General features: G+C 40.6%; 3 protein-coding genes across 7 annotated transcripts; 2 read left to right on the top strand and 1 right to left on the bottom strand.

The window, feature by feature from the left end:
• Positions 1 to 341: 341 nt before the first annotated feature.
• LOC120738040 (7-methylguanosine phosphate-specific 5'-nucleotidase-like) lies at positions 342 to 7,927 on the top strand. 5 transcript variants are annotated; one of them, XM_040039065.1, is made up of 12 exons: positions 346 to 865; positions 2,257 to 2,331; positions 2,567 to 2,665; positions 3,240 to 3,309; positions 3,426 to 3,472; positions 3,580 to 3,665; positions 3,815 to 3,904; positions 4,292 to 4,454; positions 5,744 to 5,944; positions 6,030 to 6,145; positions 7,006 to 7,052; positions 7,650 to 7,927. In XM_040039065.1, the coding sequence occupies exons 1-12, from the start codon at positions 863 to 865 to the stop codon at positions 7,658 to 7,660; spliced, it is 1,008 nt and encodes a 335-aa protein (XP_039894999.1). In that variant the 5' UTR covers positions 346 to 862; the 3' UTR covers positions 7,661 to 7,927. The 5 variants fall into 5 exon arrangements, with proteins under 5 accessions (XP_039894996.1, XP_039894997.1, XP_039894999.1 ...); XM_040039066.1 differs by having other exon boundaries at positions 348 to 865; positions 6,030 to 6,118; XM_040039062.1 differs by having other exon boundaries at positions 342 to 865; positions 7,006 to 7,927.
• On the bottom strand, positions 7,748 to 13,471 carry fkbp10b (FKBP prolyl isomerase 10b). The gene is made up of 10 exons (XM_040039056.1): positions 13,275 to 13,471; positions 12,877 to 13,022; positions 11,501 to 11,690; positions 11,120 to 11,265; positions 10,571 to 10,760; positions 10,288 to 10,433; positions 9,782 to 9,971; positions 9,529 to 9,671; positions 9,280 to 9,443; positions 7,748 to 8,212 (listed from the first exon to the last, which is right to left on the bottom strand). Exons 1-10 carry the CDS (start codon positions 13,469 to 13,471, stop codon positions 8,018 to 8,020), a joined length of 1,707 nt encoding a protein of 568 aa, XP_039894990.1. The 3' UTR covers positions 7,748 to 8,017.
• Positions 13,472 to 14,760: 1,289 nt separating this feature from the next.
• Positions 14,761 to 20,399, top strand: LOC120738039 (cartilage-associated protein-like). Its single transcript, XM_040039060.1, has 7 exons — positions 14,761 to 15,548; positions 15,953 to 16,102; positions 16,733 to 16,904; positions 17,110 to 17,238; positions 17,335 to 17,480; positions 17,567 to 17,650; positions 17,857 to 20,399. The coding sequence occupies exons 1-7, from the start codon at positions 15,087 to 15,089 to the stop codon at positions 18,001 to 18,003; spliced, it is 1,290 nt and encodes a 429-aa protein (XP_039894994.1). The 5' UTR covers positions 14,761 to 15,086; the 3' UTR covers positions 18,004 to 20,399.
• The last annotated feature ends 225 nt before the right edge of the window (positions 20,400 to 20,624 follow it).

Genomic DNA, 20,624 nt, shown 5'->3' with positions numbered 1-20,624 from the left:
CTAAATATGGAAGAGTGCTCAAATACTTGTCAAGTACTTTCAAGTCTTTTTTTTCTTATAAGTGAACTATATTTACACTTCAGGAACTCTTAATATCCAGTCCCTGCGATCAAAGTACTTTGATTGTAGAATTTTTCACCTTTTTAAAATGTAAAGCAAAAGTCTTGAGGCACCCCTCATTTCTTTATATTTTGCTTCTCAGGTCTTTCAGAAGAAATTTTCTCTGGCCGCTGGCTGATTTTTTTATTTTTTATTTTTTTTTTAACTCTTTTTCCATCCAGCTCTCGAACCTGACCATTTCCAGAGGAATGGTATTTATGATCTATGAATCTGTGGTCTATGAAAAACGTTCCTAAGTCAGTGGATGAAAAATTATGTGTCTGCACATAGCAGATAACTTGGCAAACAGCAGATGTCTGCTTAAAGAAATTACAGAAAAGCTTGACTAAGACAGCAGATGGTTCAATAAACAAATCGCTAATATGTTTCCCCTTTTTCCTAGCAAAATATAAAGATTTTTTTCTTCTATCGTCACAGTATCTCTACCATTAATAACTTGGCCTCGATATTCGTCTAGTGAAATTCTAGTACTGTGACAGCTCCCTCAGTATATCCTCACCATCAAGTAGGAACAAATGCATGTCGGAACCATGGATAGTGTGGCGTAGACGCGGGGGAGCTCTATGTCTGTGACAAGCAGAAATGTAAACAATTGAAAGCAGCAGCGGAGTGTAAACTGCATATAATTTGATTTCGAAATATTTTCACATAGATATTCAGACGTTTTTAACACAATGTGCTCTTAACGGTCCCTCTGAATAGTCGATAAAACGTCGCTGACGCCTGAGCTCTCCGTGAGAAGATGGTAAGTTGTAACTGTCAGCGGTTACGTAATCGCGTCGATAGTCGCTGAATCGGCTGTTAAAGTTTAACCGGTTGTGTTATGATAACATGTTTTTGCTGGCAGCATAAAAGAAGTCTATTCATTCAGATGCAGCTCATATTTGTACGGCATTGTCAGCAGGCTGGTTATGAGCTGTAACCACAGACTGAAGTGCAGTTTGGAAACCAATATTTAGGCCCAATTTATGCTTTTATTTTGAAAGAAAATAGGTACATAAGGTGTATGAGCTGCTTGAAAGGAAAACAGGAGTTTTATCGACTACTAAAACTGAGGGCTGCTCGGTTAAATCAGCTTGCAGCCACTGTTCGCTTGTTATGAATATGCCCGAATGACAACTTTCCAATACAATGTTTAGTAAATAGCGCTATGATGGTGGGAAGCATGACTAAGAACAAAGGGGTGTTTCCACCTCACATTTCCTCCTCCATCATCTCGGTTTTGTCTAAAGGTAGTATGGTCCAAAGTTTAAACTGCTGTGAAAGTTTCGCTTCACATATCAAACACTTTGCCTTGGACTGACTTTCAGCATGTTTGTTTGTTTGTTTGTTTGTTTGTTTGTTTAAATCTGAGGGCATGCTTAATTCACATCAAGTATAAAATATCGAAAGGGGTACCATGTGGTCAAAACAACTTAACCTTGCAGGGCTACTCCCATGGAACAAATGACCTGTTTCATTACTCTTAATTGTCTGAGATATATACACCGTCCACTGTGCTCAACTTGGGGTGATACCATGCATGGATGGTCAGGACCTTCTGGGTCATGATTTCACTGGCTTCTACTCTCCTCCTTTGGCCAGCTTATTATCCTAGCAGCATACCTGATGACCCTCTGCAGGTACTTAGTGGTTGCAGCTTTCGTCTGTGGGATCCCCAGATACTTGTAACTCTTCGTTATCACACTACTACACCTCTCCGAACAACACTTCGTATATCCTGGTGGAGTGAAGCGATCCTATTGGCTTGAAGTTGTTGTATCTTATATACTATCTATGAAGTTGGGCCTAAAAAAAACCTTTTGAAAATTGTAGAGTTTTCTCTCATCAGTGGGTGATGATATCTGTCATCCTGGCTCCCCCTTGCCATAGCATGTGTGTTTTACCTCTTCAATATCTTTCATATTTATCTCTCTCACTCATGTCTGTGGTGTCTTACTGGATGCAGACATCCCCAGGCAGGAATCAAACTTGCAACTCCCACTCCAAAGACGTGTAGTCTTACCACTATGCTGGGTACACTATAAACTGATTGACTTCTCCAGAAATTAAACACTGTATCTTATCCAAAACCATAAACAAAGTAACTCACTAGGTGTTTTAGGTAAAAGTAACCTCTTATGGCTCTGCTTGCAGATATATCACGTTCCCTGGATCTATACGCCAGTGCGGACTGTTCTGGCAATTTGGCACCAGCTGACGAAAACTGAGGTGAGGAAGCTCCTCTGAAAATTACCATGTGATGGCTGAAATTATACGGAGCAAAGTAAATAGTTTTCTTTTGTTTGTTTGTTTTTTATCATAAATAACCTCCTGTGTGTGGGTGTTGGCTTTTCACTGAACTAAAGAGTAATGCCTCAGTGTAGAAATGGGTTCGCATTGCAAAATAAAAGAAGCTTAATTTATAGTGAGTGTAAATTGTAAGTCCAGAATCTTTTCTGTTCAGATCCCGGAGCTGGCCAAGTGCTCGGTGCTGATGAGGGAACGCAGCAGAGTGGAGGAAACGATCCACTGCATGCAGCGAGCAGGTGCAGGAAACCTGCAGGTAAGTGCGCTCAGTGCAGGTCATACACACAAACACTCGTTTGTAAATGCTCCTTTGAAGAGTTTTGATTTCTTATGTGAAGATTGCAAACTCACTACAAGAGTCTTACAGGATCGAAAAGCCTTCACTGCTAAAATCATAGACTTTTGCACTATGCTGTAGGTGTTCTTGACTTAGTGAGATGTTATGAAGTTTTTCTTAAAAAGTGAACGTACCAGATTGTAGACTTCTAAAGTTTTTGCGATCCCACTCATAGGTTTATTTTGGTTCAACACTTGGAATCAACTCGAGATCCTTTAATAATGAGGGAACAGGTCTCACCTGGCCATGAAGCTGCTTACCTGCCAATTGTCCAAGTACTACTGATCCTCTGAAAATGGGGAATTATGTCTAAGCTGTAAATCCTAAACACTTAATGCAATACCTAAAAGCTGAAGGTCTGCACTTCAATCACATCTTAATTGTTTGATTTTAAAATCCTGTATGATGGTGTACAGAGGTAGAATTACAGTGATTCCCTAAAAGCACATGGAGCTACTGTAACTGTGCATTTATGTGTCTGCTGTTTTCACAGGTAATCTCAGACTTTGACATGACACTGACCAGATTCGCTCACAACAGCAAGAGAGTTCCCACCACTCACAGTGAGCACAAAGACACTGAAAGTGTTCCCATGATGTATTCCAGTATGTATATACAAATTACTGGATGGATAAAGCAAGTTTTACCTGTGTGGTTTTTGTTTGTGTCTTCTTTTTAGACATCTTGGATAACAGGCTGCTGATTAATGAAGACTGCACTAAAAAGGTAAGAGCTTTACAAACACATGGGTTAATGTGTTAACTTTAACTATGTTTGTTGCCATGTGGATTGGATATAATATTAATGAGTGTTCTGTTGTTGTTCTGCTGTAGATGAGGGAGCTGTTAAACACTTATTATCCCATAGAGATCGATGCTAGCCGGAGTGCTGAGGAGAAACTTCCTCTCATGGTTGAGTGGTAAGAAATAAATGTGTCAGATATTAACTCATTTGATTCCAGTGCCTCTTCAGAGCATACTGAATAATATACAGTGAATTGTAATTTATATACACACTGATGTATGTTGTTAAATGGTTGATATCTTGTATTTATTCTGCTCTCTAAAGGTGGACAAAAGTCCACGAGCTGCTGATTCAGCAGAAGATCAGAAAAGACATGCTGGCCCGGGCTGTGAAGGAATCCAGCGCCATGCTCAGGTACGCACAGCTCAAATTACACAGAACTGATTTATACAGAGAAGAATGTGTTTACAGTTACAGCTCTGTTTACAGTTATGAAGCTTTTTGTCATTTAAAATATTCTTCGAGGCAGGTGATGTCTATACAAATCAATTTATTACACTGTCACAACAAAGCTAATACATTACAGCTCCTCTGCAATGAAAACATTCATTTAGAGGCGAAAATACTTATTAAAAAATGAGGTGGGAACCAGTAACATCAGCTGTGTTTGGGTTTCAGATACTTTCAAAAGCAATGTTTAACACTGTAAAGATTATATGAAACATTTCTATTCAACCTCTGTGGTGTTTCTTCATGTTTCATGGTCTAATTTAGTCATGTTTGGTGTGTTTCTGTCTTAAGGGAAGGGTACAAAGTATTTTTTGACCATCTGGCTGAGCACCAGGTCCCTCTGCTGATCCTCTCCGCCGGGGTCGGCGATGTCTTGGAGGAGGTGATTCGACAGAACCACGTCTTCCATCCAAATGTCCACATCATCTCCAACTACATGGACTTTGACCACACTGTGAGTTTAACCACACTCAGCCTCATACACGTGTCATGTGATGGACATGACTGTATACATTTGTAATTTTACGTCATATAATTACTAATATATTACATACATATTAGTGCACAAGTCCATGTTTTTTTTTTTTTTTAAACACAAAACATGATTCGCGGCTAACTGAGAAGAACAAACTTGTCTTTATATTTAACAAAAGCTTTTCACGCACATTGTTTTCCTTTTAACTTCTCTAATAAACATTAATCATCATGCATTAATAGGCATGCAGGAAATATAAGATTTATTATTAATATTTTCTTAAATCTATGCTCTTATAATTGCTTATTTTTGCACATTAGCTGACTTCTGTCACATCTTGTAAAGTCTCTTCATCAGTCTGTCAGTCGTCTGTGAAACACCTTGAACTGCACTGAACTGCATGTAGTTTGATTGACTGGTTCAGTACAATGGATGTAAAAGCTTGGATCACAAGCTTAAAAAAAAAAAATCATTTTGCCAGGTTTAAAAGCTTTAAGCTTCTAGCCAAACCAGTCAGTTTAGACGAACCAGCATCGCACGAGGAATTACTGGTAAGTAAGTTTGCAGTTGGATACGTTTGAGAGGTGTGACAATACACACCTGGTTAGTTGAACCACCTGCCACGTAGTTTTTTGAAAGGAATTTTCAGTTTTTGTTTTGTTTTTTGTACAAATTTTCCTTACAAAGAAAGAAACTGTTACAGCTTTTTAGAAAGGATCCTTTCTACTGTGTTTCTTACTTTTTACTGAAAAACGTGTCATATTTCTCAACTGTTACGTGTAGTCAGTACATTCAGTCCAGAAATGGGGAGTAAATCTATTTATTGTATTGATTTATTATAGTTGACGTGTTCTGTCAGAGTGCTGTTGTTTCATGTTAGCTCATAGGGTGTTTTGAATACGAGGAGGTATGAATATATGAATGGTTATCTGTATGTGACCAGCATGTTCAAGTTTCGCTCTGCTTTTTGCTAAATGCTTGCTGAAGTTGGATCCAGCCAGTGCTGTGCAATTAAACAAACTACAGTTGTACAATAATTTACAATAATTCTCTTGTTTTGCATTTTTAGCACATTTCATACCTTTATAAAAGTCCAAATTCACACTTGCAAGGTGGTCGTCTATCTGGCTGGTCAAGTTATTCATTTCCCAGCCTTCCTCTGTAACTGTTGTCATGAGCTGTCATGCATCTTTGGTGTATTGGTCTTTTGAATAGATGTGTGATAGCTTACTTACCTTATTGTAACGCAGCATTTCTTGCTATTAAAGGGGGTGCTGCAAGCCTTTAAAGGTCAACTGATTCACACCTTTAACAAGCGAGAAGGCGCTCTGTCACATGCAGCCGGCCTCAGAGAGCTGCAGGGTCGACCCAACGTGCTGCTGCTAGGAGACTCACTGGGAGATCTGACCATGGCCGACGGGGTCTCTGAGCCCCAGAACGTCCTCACCGTTGGCTTCCTCAACGACCAGGTCAGACCGGTGTAGTGCTGTCCTGGGATTTGTTACTTCGACACGGATCAGTTTTAAAAGCTCACTTGTCTGTTTGGTGTTTCAGGTGGAGGAGAGGAAGGAGTCTTACATCAACTCTTTCGACATCGTCCTGGTGAAGGACGAGACGATGGACGTTCCAAACGCCATCCTCAGGTACATTACCTCGTCGAGAGACAACAAGTAAGACGCACAAAAGGATCCGGACTTAATGTGAAAAATGCACGGATTACCTCATTTACTGCATTCACCCTGTCGCATGCTGGACAATCTCACAGCCTCACTGACCTCACGACTGAATATTTGAACATCAAATCACTCTCTGGACCCGTGTTCACTGTAACGCGGTGCAGATGTTTAAAAACGTACCGTTCTGGTTTCACAGGCACGGGCTGGGCTCCGATTCAAACTGTTTTCTAGTGTTGCATCTAACTGGCCACGTGTTACCTCAGCATAACTCACCGAGCTGCCAGAACATTAAAACCACAGACAGGTGAAGTTGATAACACAGGACTCCGCATTCTCAGAGCAGGACTATGCACTCCACTAAACACTCCACTCAAGAACCAAGCCTACAAACACCCAAGATCCCAATCCACTGAGGTGCTAACTCCATAACCCACAGGATCCAAACGATCCGCTTTATCAGCACATCCTGTTTTTATTTGCAGGCTGCCCTGTGGGTAAAAACAACAACAAAAAGAAAAATCAGTCTGAACCATTAGCCTGCCAGCCCATTTTACAAGTGTTCTTTAAATGACTAACTTTGTAACCATTTGTGCTAGAGACAAAATTCAGACTGTGCCAGAAAGACGAGAAGACAGATTACACTGGGATATTTGGTCTGAACACAGACAGCACTTCACATTACCGCAATTCCTCAGTCATGTTGGGATACAGAAAACTGGAATATAGAAAATTCAAATGATTCCTGAAAGATAAGAATTTTTTTTTTTAAATTTTACATCTAAAGTTACAAAATAAGTCCAGGCAGCCTGTTTTTCATTCCTAATAATTACCCTGTGATTTATTTGTTTTTTTAGGAAAAAGCTGTGTTTTATGTGTACTGCGTGTTACCTTTGTGTACGCTGTGAGTACTTGAAGTTCAAGTCTAAACATACTGTGCACATGAGTTTCTTTATAGCATGCCGCTATGACAGTGCAGCGAACAGCCTTTTACCTCTGTGTTTTAAACGTTTTGGGTCTGTGATAGTGGACACAGACACATTAATCCTGCTATGCTATGGCAGTACTTCACAGCGGGCTGTTGCTGTATGTTAAATGCAGTAAGCTTGTTGAGCTTTCTCAAACATATCGTGCTCAAAGATAAGAAGATGTACATGGACTAGCAAGCGTTTATATTTAAATGTACTGTATATTCTTTTTCTTAAATCCAAAGACAAAAAGGATTTCCTCTTGATTTTCTATGCTTATTAACTATCATAAAGCAATAATAAGACCCTGTAAGTCTAATAATAACAACAAATGCAGTTTTATGTTGTGAATCAGTCCTGCTGTAGCATTTCTTTCTATTAGAGGTGTCTAATAACTCCTTTATTAATATATATTTTTAAATTGTTAACAATAGTTTGCAAGAAATTGAAACTAAATCGGTGCATTTTAGTCTTAACACGTATGCTGGTGCTTTTCAAACAACGTTTTTACTGTTTTCTTGTCTGTTTCAAAGATTCCCATTAAGGTTTCATCTATTATCTGGTGCAGAAAGCAGAGATGCGAGATCACAGTGAGGAAAGAAACAACAGATTGTAAGAAAAAAGGAAATGGTTTTTCTACAAACATTTTAATGATTGTGGTGTTCAGGGACAAATAAAGGTGCTTGTTTGTTTACAGCAATCAAACAGACATTTGTAACACACACAAAAAATGATAGTGAAAAAGATCTTCTGCACTTTGTCATTTCAAAACTTGAAACCACTAAACCATGACTCCGTGTGGGGAAAAAAGTCTCTTGTTGCCTGTTTGTTGGTTGTTGCGTTTTGTTTGTACTGTGTTGGAGGTTTATCCCTGAGAGAGAACCAAACACTTTTGTCCTCATCACAACTCCTCGTGCCTTGCCTGTTCCCGCTCTTTGTCCTCATCCACTTTAAGTTTCAGCTCGTTGGCTGTGATCACGCCGTCTTTATTTCGGTCCTGGTTTTGGAACATGTCGGTGACGACCTGCTCCATGGTCAGCCCGGGCTTTATGCGACCTTTGCCCTCTGCCACCTGCAGCTTGATGAACTCCGCAAACTAAAGTTACAGAGATCGAGAACCATCAGTCACAAATTAGTCAGTGATCACCGTTCACTCGCCTGTTCTAACGCCAAAGAAAAACCCTTGTTTCACTATGTGAAAACAATATCGAACATGAATAATAATTATTTAAAATTACAATTTTAAAAAAAAATCTGTGTTGTTCTTAGTCTCACCTCCAGATGGCAGTAAAGTAAGTTGGGTACATTTCAGTGAGATATGCTACTTTTTCCTCTTGAATTTTTGTGTGTCGTCGCTTATCGTTAAGAAAAATCACGATTTCACAAGAAAAAAAATAAAATAAATTTGGTCCTTCAAATGAACAGGTACAAAAAAGAAACCAAACACATCAGACATCGCAATAAAGCTATTGCCAAATAAAGGTAACCTGAAGAACAGTGAAATTGAGTACAAGAATCAGTATTTTGATACATAAAACATTAACAGTAGCTAATTGTATAGTGTGGGAAACAAATGCAGGCTTATACAGCCTAGTAAGTGCAGGCTAAACTGGCTTGCTTACATCTTGCCATATACAGAGGTGTGCCAGTCCGTGCAGTCGGGGGCAGAAAAACCAGTTATTAGGTTTAGGAAATTGCTTTTTCACTAGGATCAGGTAGATGTGGACATTTTCCCCCTTAATGAATAAGTTCAACTTTTAAAAACGGCATTTTCTATTTACTTGCAGCGTCTTTGTCTAATGCTAAAATTTGTTTGATAGATCTCAAACATGTTAGTGTGAGAACTATGCAAAAGACTAAGAAATCAATAAGGGGGTCGAATACTTTTTCACAACACTGTAGCTTGCGTAAAGAAAATTCAGTAAATACTTCATAAATCATATCGTGTTCAGTGAGCCTGCAGACTAAAAAAAAACAGAACAGAGTTGACAAGCATGAATTAAACTAATGTTAAATAATAATGTGATCATAAAGGAGGAACTCAGACATGATGTCAGCAGACATATTTAAAAAAAATCCAACGGTTACTTGGACTACTGATGTTGCTTTTCCTCACTGCCTTTTTTAAAATCCTACTATGTGAAATGACAGTTGTCTACGTACCTCCTCCTGTGGCACCTCTGCATTCTTGTTTATGTCCAAGGCTTCAAACAGGTCTGTAGGAGTGTCCTCCAGCCACACAAACAGGTAACCAGGCGGCACGCCCTTCTCAAAGCTCAGCAGCTCTATGTCAAAGACCAACACGGCGCTGCTCGGCACACCAGCAGCTGGCAGAAAGTTAAAAACACAACTGTCAACTTTTACTGGTGCCATGGCCATAAACAAGCATCGGTCATACAGCAGAAATCTCACCTCCCCTTTCCCCGTGGCCAAGGTGAGGTGGCACCGTTATCACCCTCCTCTCTCCCACACACATGCCCTGCAGGCCCTGATCCAGCCCGTCGATCACTTTGTCTGAGCCCAGGACGACGTCCTGAAGGCTGCCGTAGTTGTGTCTGAGGACGAGGCCAGTTAGGAGACAAAACAAAAAGATGATGACTTATGCTGATCTAAAATTTGAATCGCTGTTAAAAGAGATGAGGATGTGCGTATTTGTGTGACCCACGAGGAAAAGAGCAGCGTGCCGTCCATGAGGGAGCAGTTGTAGTGGTAGCGGACGAGGTCGTTCACTTCTGTGGTCTCGTTACACACTTCGGGTCTGTGGATGACCTGGACAGCCACCGTGTCGTTGGGGTTGTGGAAGTCGATGACGTGGATGTCAAAGACGAGCACAGCAGAAGGAGGGATCACGTCACCTGGTGAGACCATAGAGAGGTTTTATTTATTTATTTAGTTTCATTTAATGAAAAACGCACATCAACTATGACCGTCCACGAGCCAATGATGTGATTTGTTATTGGTGTCTAGTTTTTGTGTCGTACTATAATCTATATATAAGCCAGGATAGGATTTATTAGGTATTATGTAGTAGCTTAACACTGCCATTTTACATTTTTATTATGCACTGCATTGACACCCTTAAGGCATAATAAGATTTCTGTCCGTTTGAGTTGGTTTTATTTTCTGGAGGAGAGAACTTCCCTGACGCTTGGAAACTTTACACTGACTCACCTGCTCCGTTCTCTCCATAAGCCAGATGTGGAGGAATAGTGATCTTCCTCTTCTCCCCAATGCAGAGTCCCAGTAGGCCCTGATCCATCCCCATTATTACGTACCCCATCCCAATGTAGGTGTTGTAAGTGCTGTTCCTCTGGTAGCTGGGGACAATAAAAAGGCCAAAAATGCAAGTTTATGTTTAAACCTTAAGCTGTATTGGCAGTGATGCGACAGCAGTATTATTTCACATATAAAATGAAAATTAAGCTGCAGCCAAATCAGCAGAGCATGAGCTGACCTGGTATCAAAGGTGACTCCATTCAGGAAGGTGCCGTTATAGTGGTACCGAATGTAATCTCCGACCACGGACCTGCGAGTGCATGACTCCGGCACCACCTGGTTCTCAACAGTGATGTTATCCTTCGGGTTGTGGATGTCCACCAGCAGGACGTCGAACACCAGAGTCGCCTGAGGGGGAATCTCGTTACCTGGCAGACAGAAAAGTGGAGAATTTTGGATGTCACATCTACTAGTTGCAACATGCAAGTGGTTGGATATAAAGAAGAGTTTCATTTTTATTCATCTTTGATTTATTCAAAACTGCAAAGAAGAAAAAGGTTTGTGATACACCACAAAAAATGTTTAACTTCTGGTTTCACAGAGTATTTTGCAGCATCCTTAAGCATCAAAATCACGTTGCCTACCTCGGCTTTAATGTTACCGTCTCAATTATTTGACTTATTCTGTTTGTAAAAATGATTTCCCTTCACAAATACATTGATCAGCCACAATCGGTCCCTTCTTGAATCAACATTTCAATCTCTTTATGAAATTCGGAGTTCCTCACCTGATCCCTTTTCTCCGTAGGCTTTGAACGGCGGGATGACGATTTTTCTGATCTCTCCCACACACATGCCCAGCAGGCCCTCATCCATGCCCTTGATCATCCAACCCTCACCTACTAGGGAGTTGTGTGTCTGTTTCCTGGTGTAGCTGCGTGGGGCTCATACAAGCGCAAAGTCAAACACACAACTTCACACAGACAACATACCTGGATGACACAGTACAGACAAATTAGAGCTGTGATTTGGATTAAAGATTTGATGACTTAGACTTAGGGATAAAATTGCCTAAAAATATTGGTCCCATTCAACTCATGCTGGTTTGAAGAAAGAGTCAATAAACATCTTATCTTCTTCAGAAAACAGTCACCAAAGTCAGAATTCACCTGGAGTCAAAGACTGTGCCGACGAGCAGAGTGCCGTTGAAATGGTAACGCACAAAGTCAGTACGCATCACGGAGCGCTTGCAGTCTTTCGGAGTGGTGATGGTTGTGGTTACAACCAGGTCGGCCGTGTTCCACAGATCCAGCAGGTGGATGTCAAACACGAGGGTGGCATCTGGAGGAACAACGTCACCTGAAAATAAGGTTGGATGACAGTTAGGTGGAAGCTGCCGACAGATATGGGTGGAAGCAAAACAAACAAATAACTTATGGTCACTAAGGCTTTCACACTGTGCTCCAAAATCCACACAAGCATTGATTTTACATGCATTTCCGTAAGTGATACATTACAGTTGAAATGGGATGTTGGTAATTTAGTTTCCGGCACGTTAACGACTACAAATACAGAAGAATAACTCTTGTTTAGATACATTTTGAGTGCCATTAAGTTTGCATTTCAACACTTAATGATGATATTATTATTATCAAGTGTTGTATGACCCTCAAACTGTTATTTTTGACTTTTCTAAATGTCATTTTGCTGCTACAGCAAGCCTTTGCATTTTTTATTTTATTTTATTATTTTTTAGGGCCTTTGCAGCCGAACCACCACAGAACAGTGAAGCCACCTTAACTCTTTACCCCTTGAAAGCCTACTAGGAATAACCCTCTCCTGGCCCTAGTTCAAAATGTTAGTGAGAGTGGTCTCTGCCTATGCAACCACCCTTAAAAAAACAAAACAAATAAACACAGAAACGATATAATGGTACAATGGGTTGCCAAATAGTGTCTTTAAGGGGGGAAAGTTAGTAAGCCTGCTAAAGAAGCAACAGGCCTGTCTACAGAAACCAGAAAGCATTTCTATGCTGGACAACTGTCAGTTTGTGAAAACGTGATTACACAAGTTTGTTTGTAGATTTGAATCACATACGCATGACATCTGAAATGCAAACAGCCCACCTAGGGTAGCCAGGAAAACTATAGGCTATTTATGCACACTCTAAAACAGAAGAGCCACAAAGTAGCTGCTACGGAGCCAAGTTGAAATCCTGGATATGAGCTGTTGGTTAGAGTGGAAACTCTCTTGTGTGCTATAAAAACATTTTAAAAAGATCTAACTAAACAAGCCCAAATCATTATCATCTATGCAGTACATTGTTTTCTCTAGATTCACAGCTGCAAACTCTTTAATCATCCCACAGCCATATTGCAGTCCAAATTATTGTATGTGTCTACCCCCGTCTGCTGTGGGTTGCATTGAGTTGAGTTGGGGCATTTTTGCGCTGTACAAGTCTACAATGGGTATCAATAATCTATTGATAAAAACGTCCTTTGCAAATTAGTGCCTAATAATGTTCACACATGACCTCTGCACTCACCTGCCCCGGTGCTTCCATAGGCCAGCTGTGGCGGGACGGTGATTTTCCTGCGCTCATTCACACACATGCCCTGCAGACCTTTGTCCATCCCCGCAATGAGCCGACCCTCCCCGATCAGGCCGACTTTAGCTGCTCCTTTCTGATGGCTGTGAAGGAAACAAAGGAACGTCACAAGTGGGTCAAGAGAGGGCTGCCTCTGCGGAATGTGCATGTAGAGCCTGATTAACGGAATCTGCAAACTTGCTTGAACTTGTAAATCATTATCTCGGTATTTTTGACATTTCTAAATGTCATTTTGCTGCTACAGCCAGCCTTTGCATTTTGGGGATTTTTTTAGGGCCTCTGCAGCCGACAATGAAGTAAAAACGTAAATTATAGCGTAACGTGGACCGACTCACCTCGAATCAAAAGTTTTTCCATCGATAAATGTTGCGTTATAGTGATAGCGGACGTAATCTCCGCTTTTCACTTCTCTGGCGCAGTCTTTGGGGATGAAGTATCTGTCCACGACTACATCTCCAAGCACAGGACTGGGGTTGCACTCCACGAAAGAGCCGGAGATGAGAAGAAAAAAGGCAATGCAAAAGGAAAACATTGTTTGCAGAATAACTTAAAATGGATTTCAAATAAAAACGCCAAAAAATTAAAATTAAAAACATAAAACATAAATCAGTTTAAGCCCTGCGTTGGAGTGCGCTCTTCACAGCGCAGAGGGGCCGGGCTGCAGATGTGGAGCTGGGCAGCGGTGTCTGAATGCTGTAAACGTGGACAACCTCCAGCTCGCTGTACAAACTTTTTTTCTTACCATGGTGGAAGGAATGTGGGAGCTGGGAGAGGCAAGCCCCTCCGTCAGACTTACCACAATAAGAAAAGAAAAGAAAGAAAAAAAACATGAACTCCTTCAAAATAAGATATAGCCTTATAATAGCGGTAACTGCGTTTTACTGGGGAAACCACAAAGTAAAAAACAGTAATGATAAACATAACAGTACACAAGTCCCCGGTCATCACGTGCTTTTTGAAATACAAATCACTCCAATCGCTTCCCACTGAATGTTTTCCTCACATTGGTTTATAATTTAACCAAACACAGGCTTTGAAAATTGTTCTAAATCTCCTCATTCTGGCCTTTGCTTAAACATTATCTCTAATGCACAAAATGTCATCTTTTCAGCATATAACCACTTTGAAGTCTGTCAGTGCGTCTGGATACCTAAAAATGTAACGTTTGCTTTTTATTTTGAAATTAACGGCGCCTGTTCTTCTAGTGTGCCTTGACTCCTCAGCACCGCTGCACACAGCTGTGGGCATACCGAATCGCCTCTTTGAGCCGTAAAGTAGCCCGAGAGCCTCAAATGTTTCAGCTTTTCATTAATGCCGTGAAGTTCTGGATCAGTCCAACTCATCTGGTGCTCACTTCCTTTACGTTGTCAAAAAAATCTTAAAGAAACACCCACACTATAGCACTTATGTTTTGAAAACAAAAAAGATGTCACGTGTAGTGAAGTTTTATTTATCTGTACAAATGAAAACGAGCTCTCTATAGATTATATGTACTGCTTATTGCGTGATATTACTTAAATTTGAAAACATTAAATGGAATTAAAATGAATGACTTATGAAAAAGTCACCTTGGTACGACACAGAGTAATCGATGGAAGTGATTTCAGATGTTTCTGTGTAGTCAACAGGATCTATGACGCATCCGTACCTACATTATAATTAAGTATTTTCGGCTCGCAAACATTATTTTCTAGAACTGTGATGTTGTATTTGTTGCAATTTCTTCTGCCCTCTTGGCCAGCTCTCTCTTGAAAAAGATCGTTTCAAAGATCGGAATGATCTCGAATTGATATCGGTATAAGACATGTTAGACAGATTATAGGCCAATAAGTCATTCACAACAGTTTCAGTATTGACAATCATTTCATAACCAATGCTGGAAGGGATTGTTTTTTTGTTTTGTTTTTTGGCAGAACGCTTTTGGGTATGGCAGGCGCCGAGGGCATCCCTTTTACGCACGGTTATTGTGCCAAATAAAGAATCGCGGCGACTATAGGGACAGCTGTGGGCCTACATTGAGAAACTTGAGACAGCCGCGGCTGAAAGGCCCAATCCATGAATTCCAACAGACCCCTAAGCGGTTCAGCAGACCACCACCACCACCACACAGTAAACGGTAAGACGGAGGACTGCGATGTGACCTCACCATGGTGATATTATGCGCAAAAGTAGACTCGCTGGTAACACTGCTTTGTGTGACCTTTATTTTAATGACAAAGGCACAATATGAAAACTACAATTTTCGAAATTTTTCTGGAGAGGACCTCATGCCCCTCACCGCTGCGTACGGGAAGGCGCTGGATTATTACGCAGCGGGAAACTGGACGGAATCGATCCAGTACTTGGAATTAAGCCTACGTTTGCACCGGCTTCTGAAGGACAGCGTGAGACACTGCGCGAGCCACTGTAACTCGAGCAAGCATGACGACGAGTCTTTTGCTGGATACCCGGATCTCCGCGTCTACTGGAACGTTATGATGAAGGCGACCTGTCAGAAGAAGTGCAGGGCGCTTTTCCCCGCGTTCCAGCTGCCTCCTCCCGGCCGAGAGATCCTGGAGGATTTCAGCAGAAGATCTCCCTACAGATACCTGCACTTTGCTCACTCACAGGTCAGACAACCTCCAATAAATTCACCACACCCATTTATTTAAAGGTATTTGCAATATGTTAAACTACTATGTTTTTTTTTTTTTTAAATACTTCCGTTTGGTTTGGATCAATATATACATTCTGCGTGTAGACTAATGACAAATTAAAGAAAAATAATAGGTTGATTTGGACTTGGACGCGCAATAGAGCAGAAAACTTTAAACGGAGCCATGTGTAATATACCTCCAAATATTCCACTCTGTTGACTTTCAAATGTCGGACAAAAATAAATAATTCTAACTCCTGCAGCGATTTTTGCGGTGATTTTTAGTTTGTGCGATAGAAAAAACAAAACAAAACAAACAAAAAACCCACAGACCTCTGTGCGCTATTTCACAACATCCAAAGTAATTTGTGTGCACAGCTGAATGACCTGCAGAGGGCGGTACCATGCGCCCACACCTTCCTCCAGAGGAACCCTGAGGACCAGCAAATGCAGCAGTTGATGGAGGAATACAAGAGCAAGTATGACCTGAGCGGCTACCTCATTGACCACGAAGAACGACCCTACGAGGTGAGAAGCCCTCAGCCATTGTTCTTAAAGTCTGGAAAAGCCTCACCTGCAATCTCTTAAAAAAAAAAAGAAAAAAAAAAAGGAGTATGAAGTCTGCAAAGCAACATCTGCTTAAGTCAAAAACAGTTTGGAAATTGTTTAGATAAAGCAAAGAATGGGTTCTACTAAACACTGACTGTATTTACTACATTGATTGAGTCAGTCCAAAAACTGTCCTGATGGAAAAGTCATTATGTTTTCAGTTTCAATGCCCCAAAGCAGATCCAAACTCCACTTGGAAAACCCCCCAGAAATACAAGCCAAAGCTTTTGTGTTGGCTCACACAGACTCCTGACCCAAACATGAAATCTTGGCACGCTATCCTGCAAGAAACTACCTCACAAGTTGAAGTTATCTGCAAGGACGAGTGGAGGCAAAATTTGTATAAAGCTTCCCAAACTTATGCATTCATGTGTTATTGGGGCTAACACATACAAATCAGAAAACAATGAAATACTTCAATGAGACTGAACTGCTTGAGATGTAGAAGGTGCTGTATTGGGCCTTTCTTTTATAAGTAATAGAGTGAACAAACTCTTTACTTGGATTATTTACAATTTGCCAGCTAATGGTTTCTAATTTTGTTTCCAGACGTCATTTCTGAGAGGAGTGAAACTTGTGGGTTCGGGCGACTACAGCAGCGGTGTTCAAGAGTTGGAGGAAGCTCTGTGGCTCTACTTCCAGGAATATGACCTGTGTCAGGCCGAATGTGAAGGGATCATTCAACTTTTACCAGACAGAGACTTCTATGCAGTCATAGCAGGTTGGTGTGTCATATTTTAAAATGTCCAGATTATCAATATACTCACTAATGAGCATCTAAACGACACTAAAATCTTCTTTAAAAATAAATCTAAATGTAAAAGCTGTGATTTTAGAATCAGAAATGATTCTGGATCCAGTGTTTCTTCCGTTTGTCAGCACACTTCTAGTTTCATGTAATCTGAATTCTTTCTGCTTGTCAACAGATGCCTACATTGACACATTAAGGTGCAAACTGAGGTGCGAAGAAAACCTGACACCGAATATTGGGGGTTATTTTGTAGTGAAATTTGTGCCCACTGTTTACCACTACCTCCAGTATGCCTATTATAAGTGTAAGTTCAGCATCATCACAAATTCTGAATATTCTTTCTCAACACTTTCTGCTGTTGAATCTCTGAGTGTTTGTGGTCTGTGTATTCTCTGCACAGTGAACGATGGACGCAGTGCCGTGCCCTGTGCGCACAGCTACTTCCTGTTCGAGCCTGAGGACCCAGTCATGAAGCAGAACCTGCTATATTATAAAGCCTACAGTCAACAGTGGGGGCTTCAGTCCAACCACTTTACCCCCAGGATGGTAAGATGAAAATTGGAAAAGTTTGTTGCAGAATAAAGTTGAATATCGCTCTATAATAATCATGCCACCAATCTTTGTCTTAACAGGAAGCTTTCAAACACTACAACCAGACAATAATGCAAAAAAAGATGTTGGCATTTGCAGAAACATACTTCGGTCTGTCTGATGAGGTGAGCTTCATACAAAAACAGCTCATTCTTTGGCCACATAAGAGCTTAGATTGCCTGAAATGCTGAATGAAATCCCTTAAAAACATTGATTATCCAATATAATCCAGTATAATCAATTTGATGTTTATTGAACATTCAGGGAGAAGTTTTGTGGCTGCATGTTTTAGCACTTTGTAATGTAATTGCGATCTGGATGGTTCTTCCAGGACTTTCTAGGACCAGAGGAGGTTGCACGGTCGACCCCAGACTCTCCTGATGCTGAGTTTGAAGGTATTGGAGATTATGAGGAGTCAATTTATGCAAACTGGAAGCAACTGAAGGGCAAAGGGGATGCTGGCGAGTCAGACATCTGACGACTTTCTGGAGTTTACAGAGAATAGTCTGACTATAAGACTATAAATAACCACTTGTTACAACCAAGGTATGCAGAAGAGCGTCTGTGAATGTGCAACATAGTGCCACTCCTGTCATTAAGAACAAGAAACTGAGGCTACAATTCACACAGGATCACCAGAACTGGACAACAGAAGCTAGACTGGAAAACTATTGTAGTCTGATGATTCCCACAATCCGGGTTTCTGCTGTGACATTCAGACAGTGGGGTCATAATTTGGCATTAACAACATAAAAGCGTGGATCCATCCTCCCTTGTAGCTATGGATCTGGGTTAGGATTATGGTTAACACATCATGTCACAAAGCTCAAATCATCTCAAACGTTTCTTGAACAAGACGATGAGTTCACTGTACTCAAATGGCCTTCACAGTCACCAGATCTCAGTCAAACAGATCACCTTTGGGATGTGGTGGAATGGGAGATTCCCATCATAGATGTGCAGCAACTGTGTGACAATATGTTGATAGACCAAAATCTGTGATAAATGTTTCCTGCACCTTGTTGAATCTATGCCACAAAGAATTAAGCATAAGCAGTCCTGAAGGTAAAAAGAGACCCAACCCTGTGCTAGCAGTACCTAATAAAGTGGCTGATCAGTGTAATTAGACTTTAAAACTAGTAATATTGTAGCTGTCACAACAAGCCGTGTCATTATGAATTATGAACATGAAACTGAAGTAGCAAGTTAGTCAGCGTTGCACAGATGGTCAACCAAATATTTACAAATTATCAAATACTTTCAAGCCAGATTCAGTGCAGTATAATACAGTATATTAAGCACGTCGGTAACATTGTATTAAAATTGTTTAGCTGTAAACTTCATCTAATGTAACACAAACAATCAGCAACAAAAGTTTAATTATATCTGGATTCATAGCAGCAGACACTCATGCAGTGGATCACAGAGTCACTCGAGTTCAGGTAGGTTTTATTATGGGTTTTAATATACAGTAATACGAGTATTTACACTGAGAGCCAGGTTACCTAAAACTAGACAATGTTGGCTTTTAATAGTGAGTAGTGCCAAAGTCCTTTTAATAAGTCAAACTACAGTATGCGATCACAGCTACAGTAAACATGGTGTGACCTGAGCTTCCAGCACACTCAAGGACAGACATGTCCTAGAGATTTTTTCATGTTTCTACAGCGTTTATGGGTGAAAGAGTCCAACTGTAATTTTAACAGATATGTTAACCCTTTAAATGAAGCCTGTGGTGACAAATATTGAGCACGTGTGACGTTATATACTGTTAAAAGTCTTTTTCTTGTCTACAAAAACAATTTATTAAAGTTATTTTCAGGAGGCAGGAACCCCTTGTGTGATTGACTTCAACTCAACGTATCAACACTCCTTTAACGCTCCTGTAGGTTGGCTGGCAGTGTAACTCGGATAATTTCTTCTGGCACCTGTGCCAACGACTCTTAATGCTATTAATGATAAAATACAGCTTTGTGTGACAATCACAGGAGTATAAGCCTCTTAACCTGATCGACACGCTCTGATACTCAATTTTTTAATGCACTTATATACTGCTCATTATGTGGATCTGTTCAGTCAGAAGTATATAACCTGTAACCATTTAGAGACAAAGCATAATCAGCTAACCCTCAGAAGCCAAATTAATAATTCATGTACATTTCTGGACTTGAGGGAGATCCTGCGAGACATCTGTGTTGTCTCGTTATCATTTTTCAGTATGAAAATCTAATACTGGCATGTATAAAACACACGGCCGTAGCCTGAGTGAGAGCCAGTGACATTTCTGAGCATTCAGAGAAGCTGAGATTTCCCCTAAGATGCAAAGATTTACATCTCTTCTCGCTGCTTAAATCATCCAAAACAAGCAGTTTCAGGCGGTAAGAGTGTTCTCTCTTCAGGCTTGTGCTTCCAGTCAGAGCGGCAGTGAGTCACTGCTGTCTAAAGGGTCAGTACATTATATATAAACAGCACCCATGTTCAGCATACACGTATGCATACAGTATAGTTTGTATGCGGATTACAGGATCATACAGCGGGATGAAACATTGGGTGCATACATGTGCAGCTGGCCATCCAACACCATCCCTCGCAGGTTGGAACTACACGTTCATATATTAGCAATTATTATGTAGAAGCATTGATTTAGGATTAGGAAAGGAAGCATAAGGGGAGAAATTATGGCTATTACTCTGGAATGTAAAGGTCTACAAAACAAAACCCTCATCTAGACAGACAAGATGTCAGCAGCCTGATATTTTTACACTTCTATTACAGCTAAAGTCACACTTCTGAGAGGAGGTGGTTGTGCTCTCCACGAGGTTAAATATGTAACTGTTCTCTAATACAAGGCTTCATTAAACAAGTCAAGACTGAGCGAGGTGCATGGCCTACCTTCTGTGAAATCATTTAAAGGGGTGAAGCTTTTTAACAGTCAGTACAGCAGAAGACCTGCTGTGACCTGTCGAAGCGGGGAGAAAAAAGAAAAAAAAAAAAAAAAAAAAAAAAAAAAAAAAAAGCTTCTGTGTGTGTCCCAGACAAAAAGAAACAAAGATGTGGCAAAATGAAACAGGAGAAGGTGACGGCAGCAAAAGTGACTCA

The sequence above is a fragment of the Simochromis diagramma genome, unplaced genomic scaffold (assembly GCF_900408965.1).
Source record: "Simochromis diagramma unplaced genomic scaffold, fSimDia1.1 OVJJ01000402.1, whole genome shotgun sequence".
NCBI classification, from domain to species: domain Eukaryota; kingdom Metazoa; phylum Chordata; class Actinopteri; order Cichliformes; family Cichlidae; genus Simochromis; species Simochromis diagramma.
This window is presented reverse-complemented; position numbering and strand designations above follow the sequence as displayed.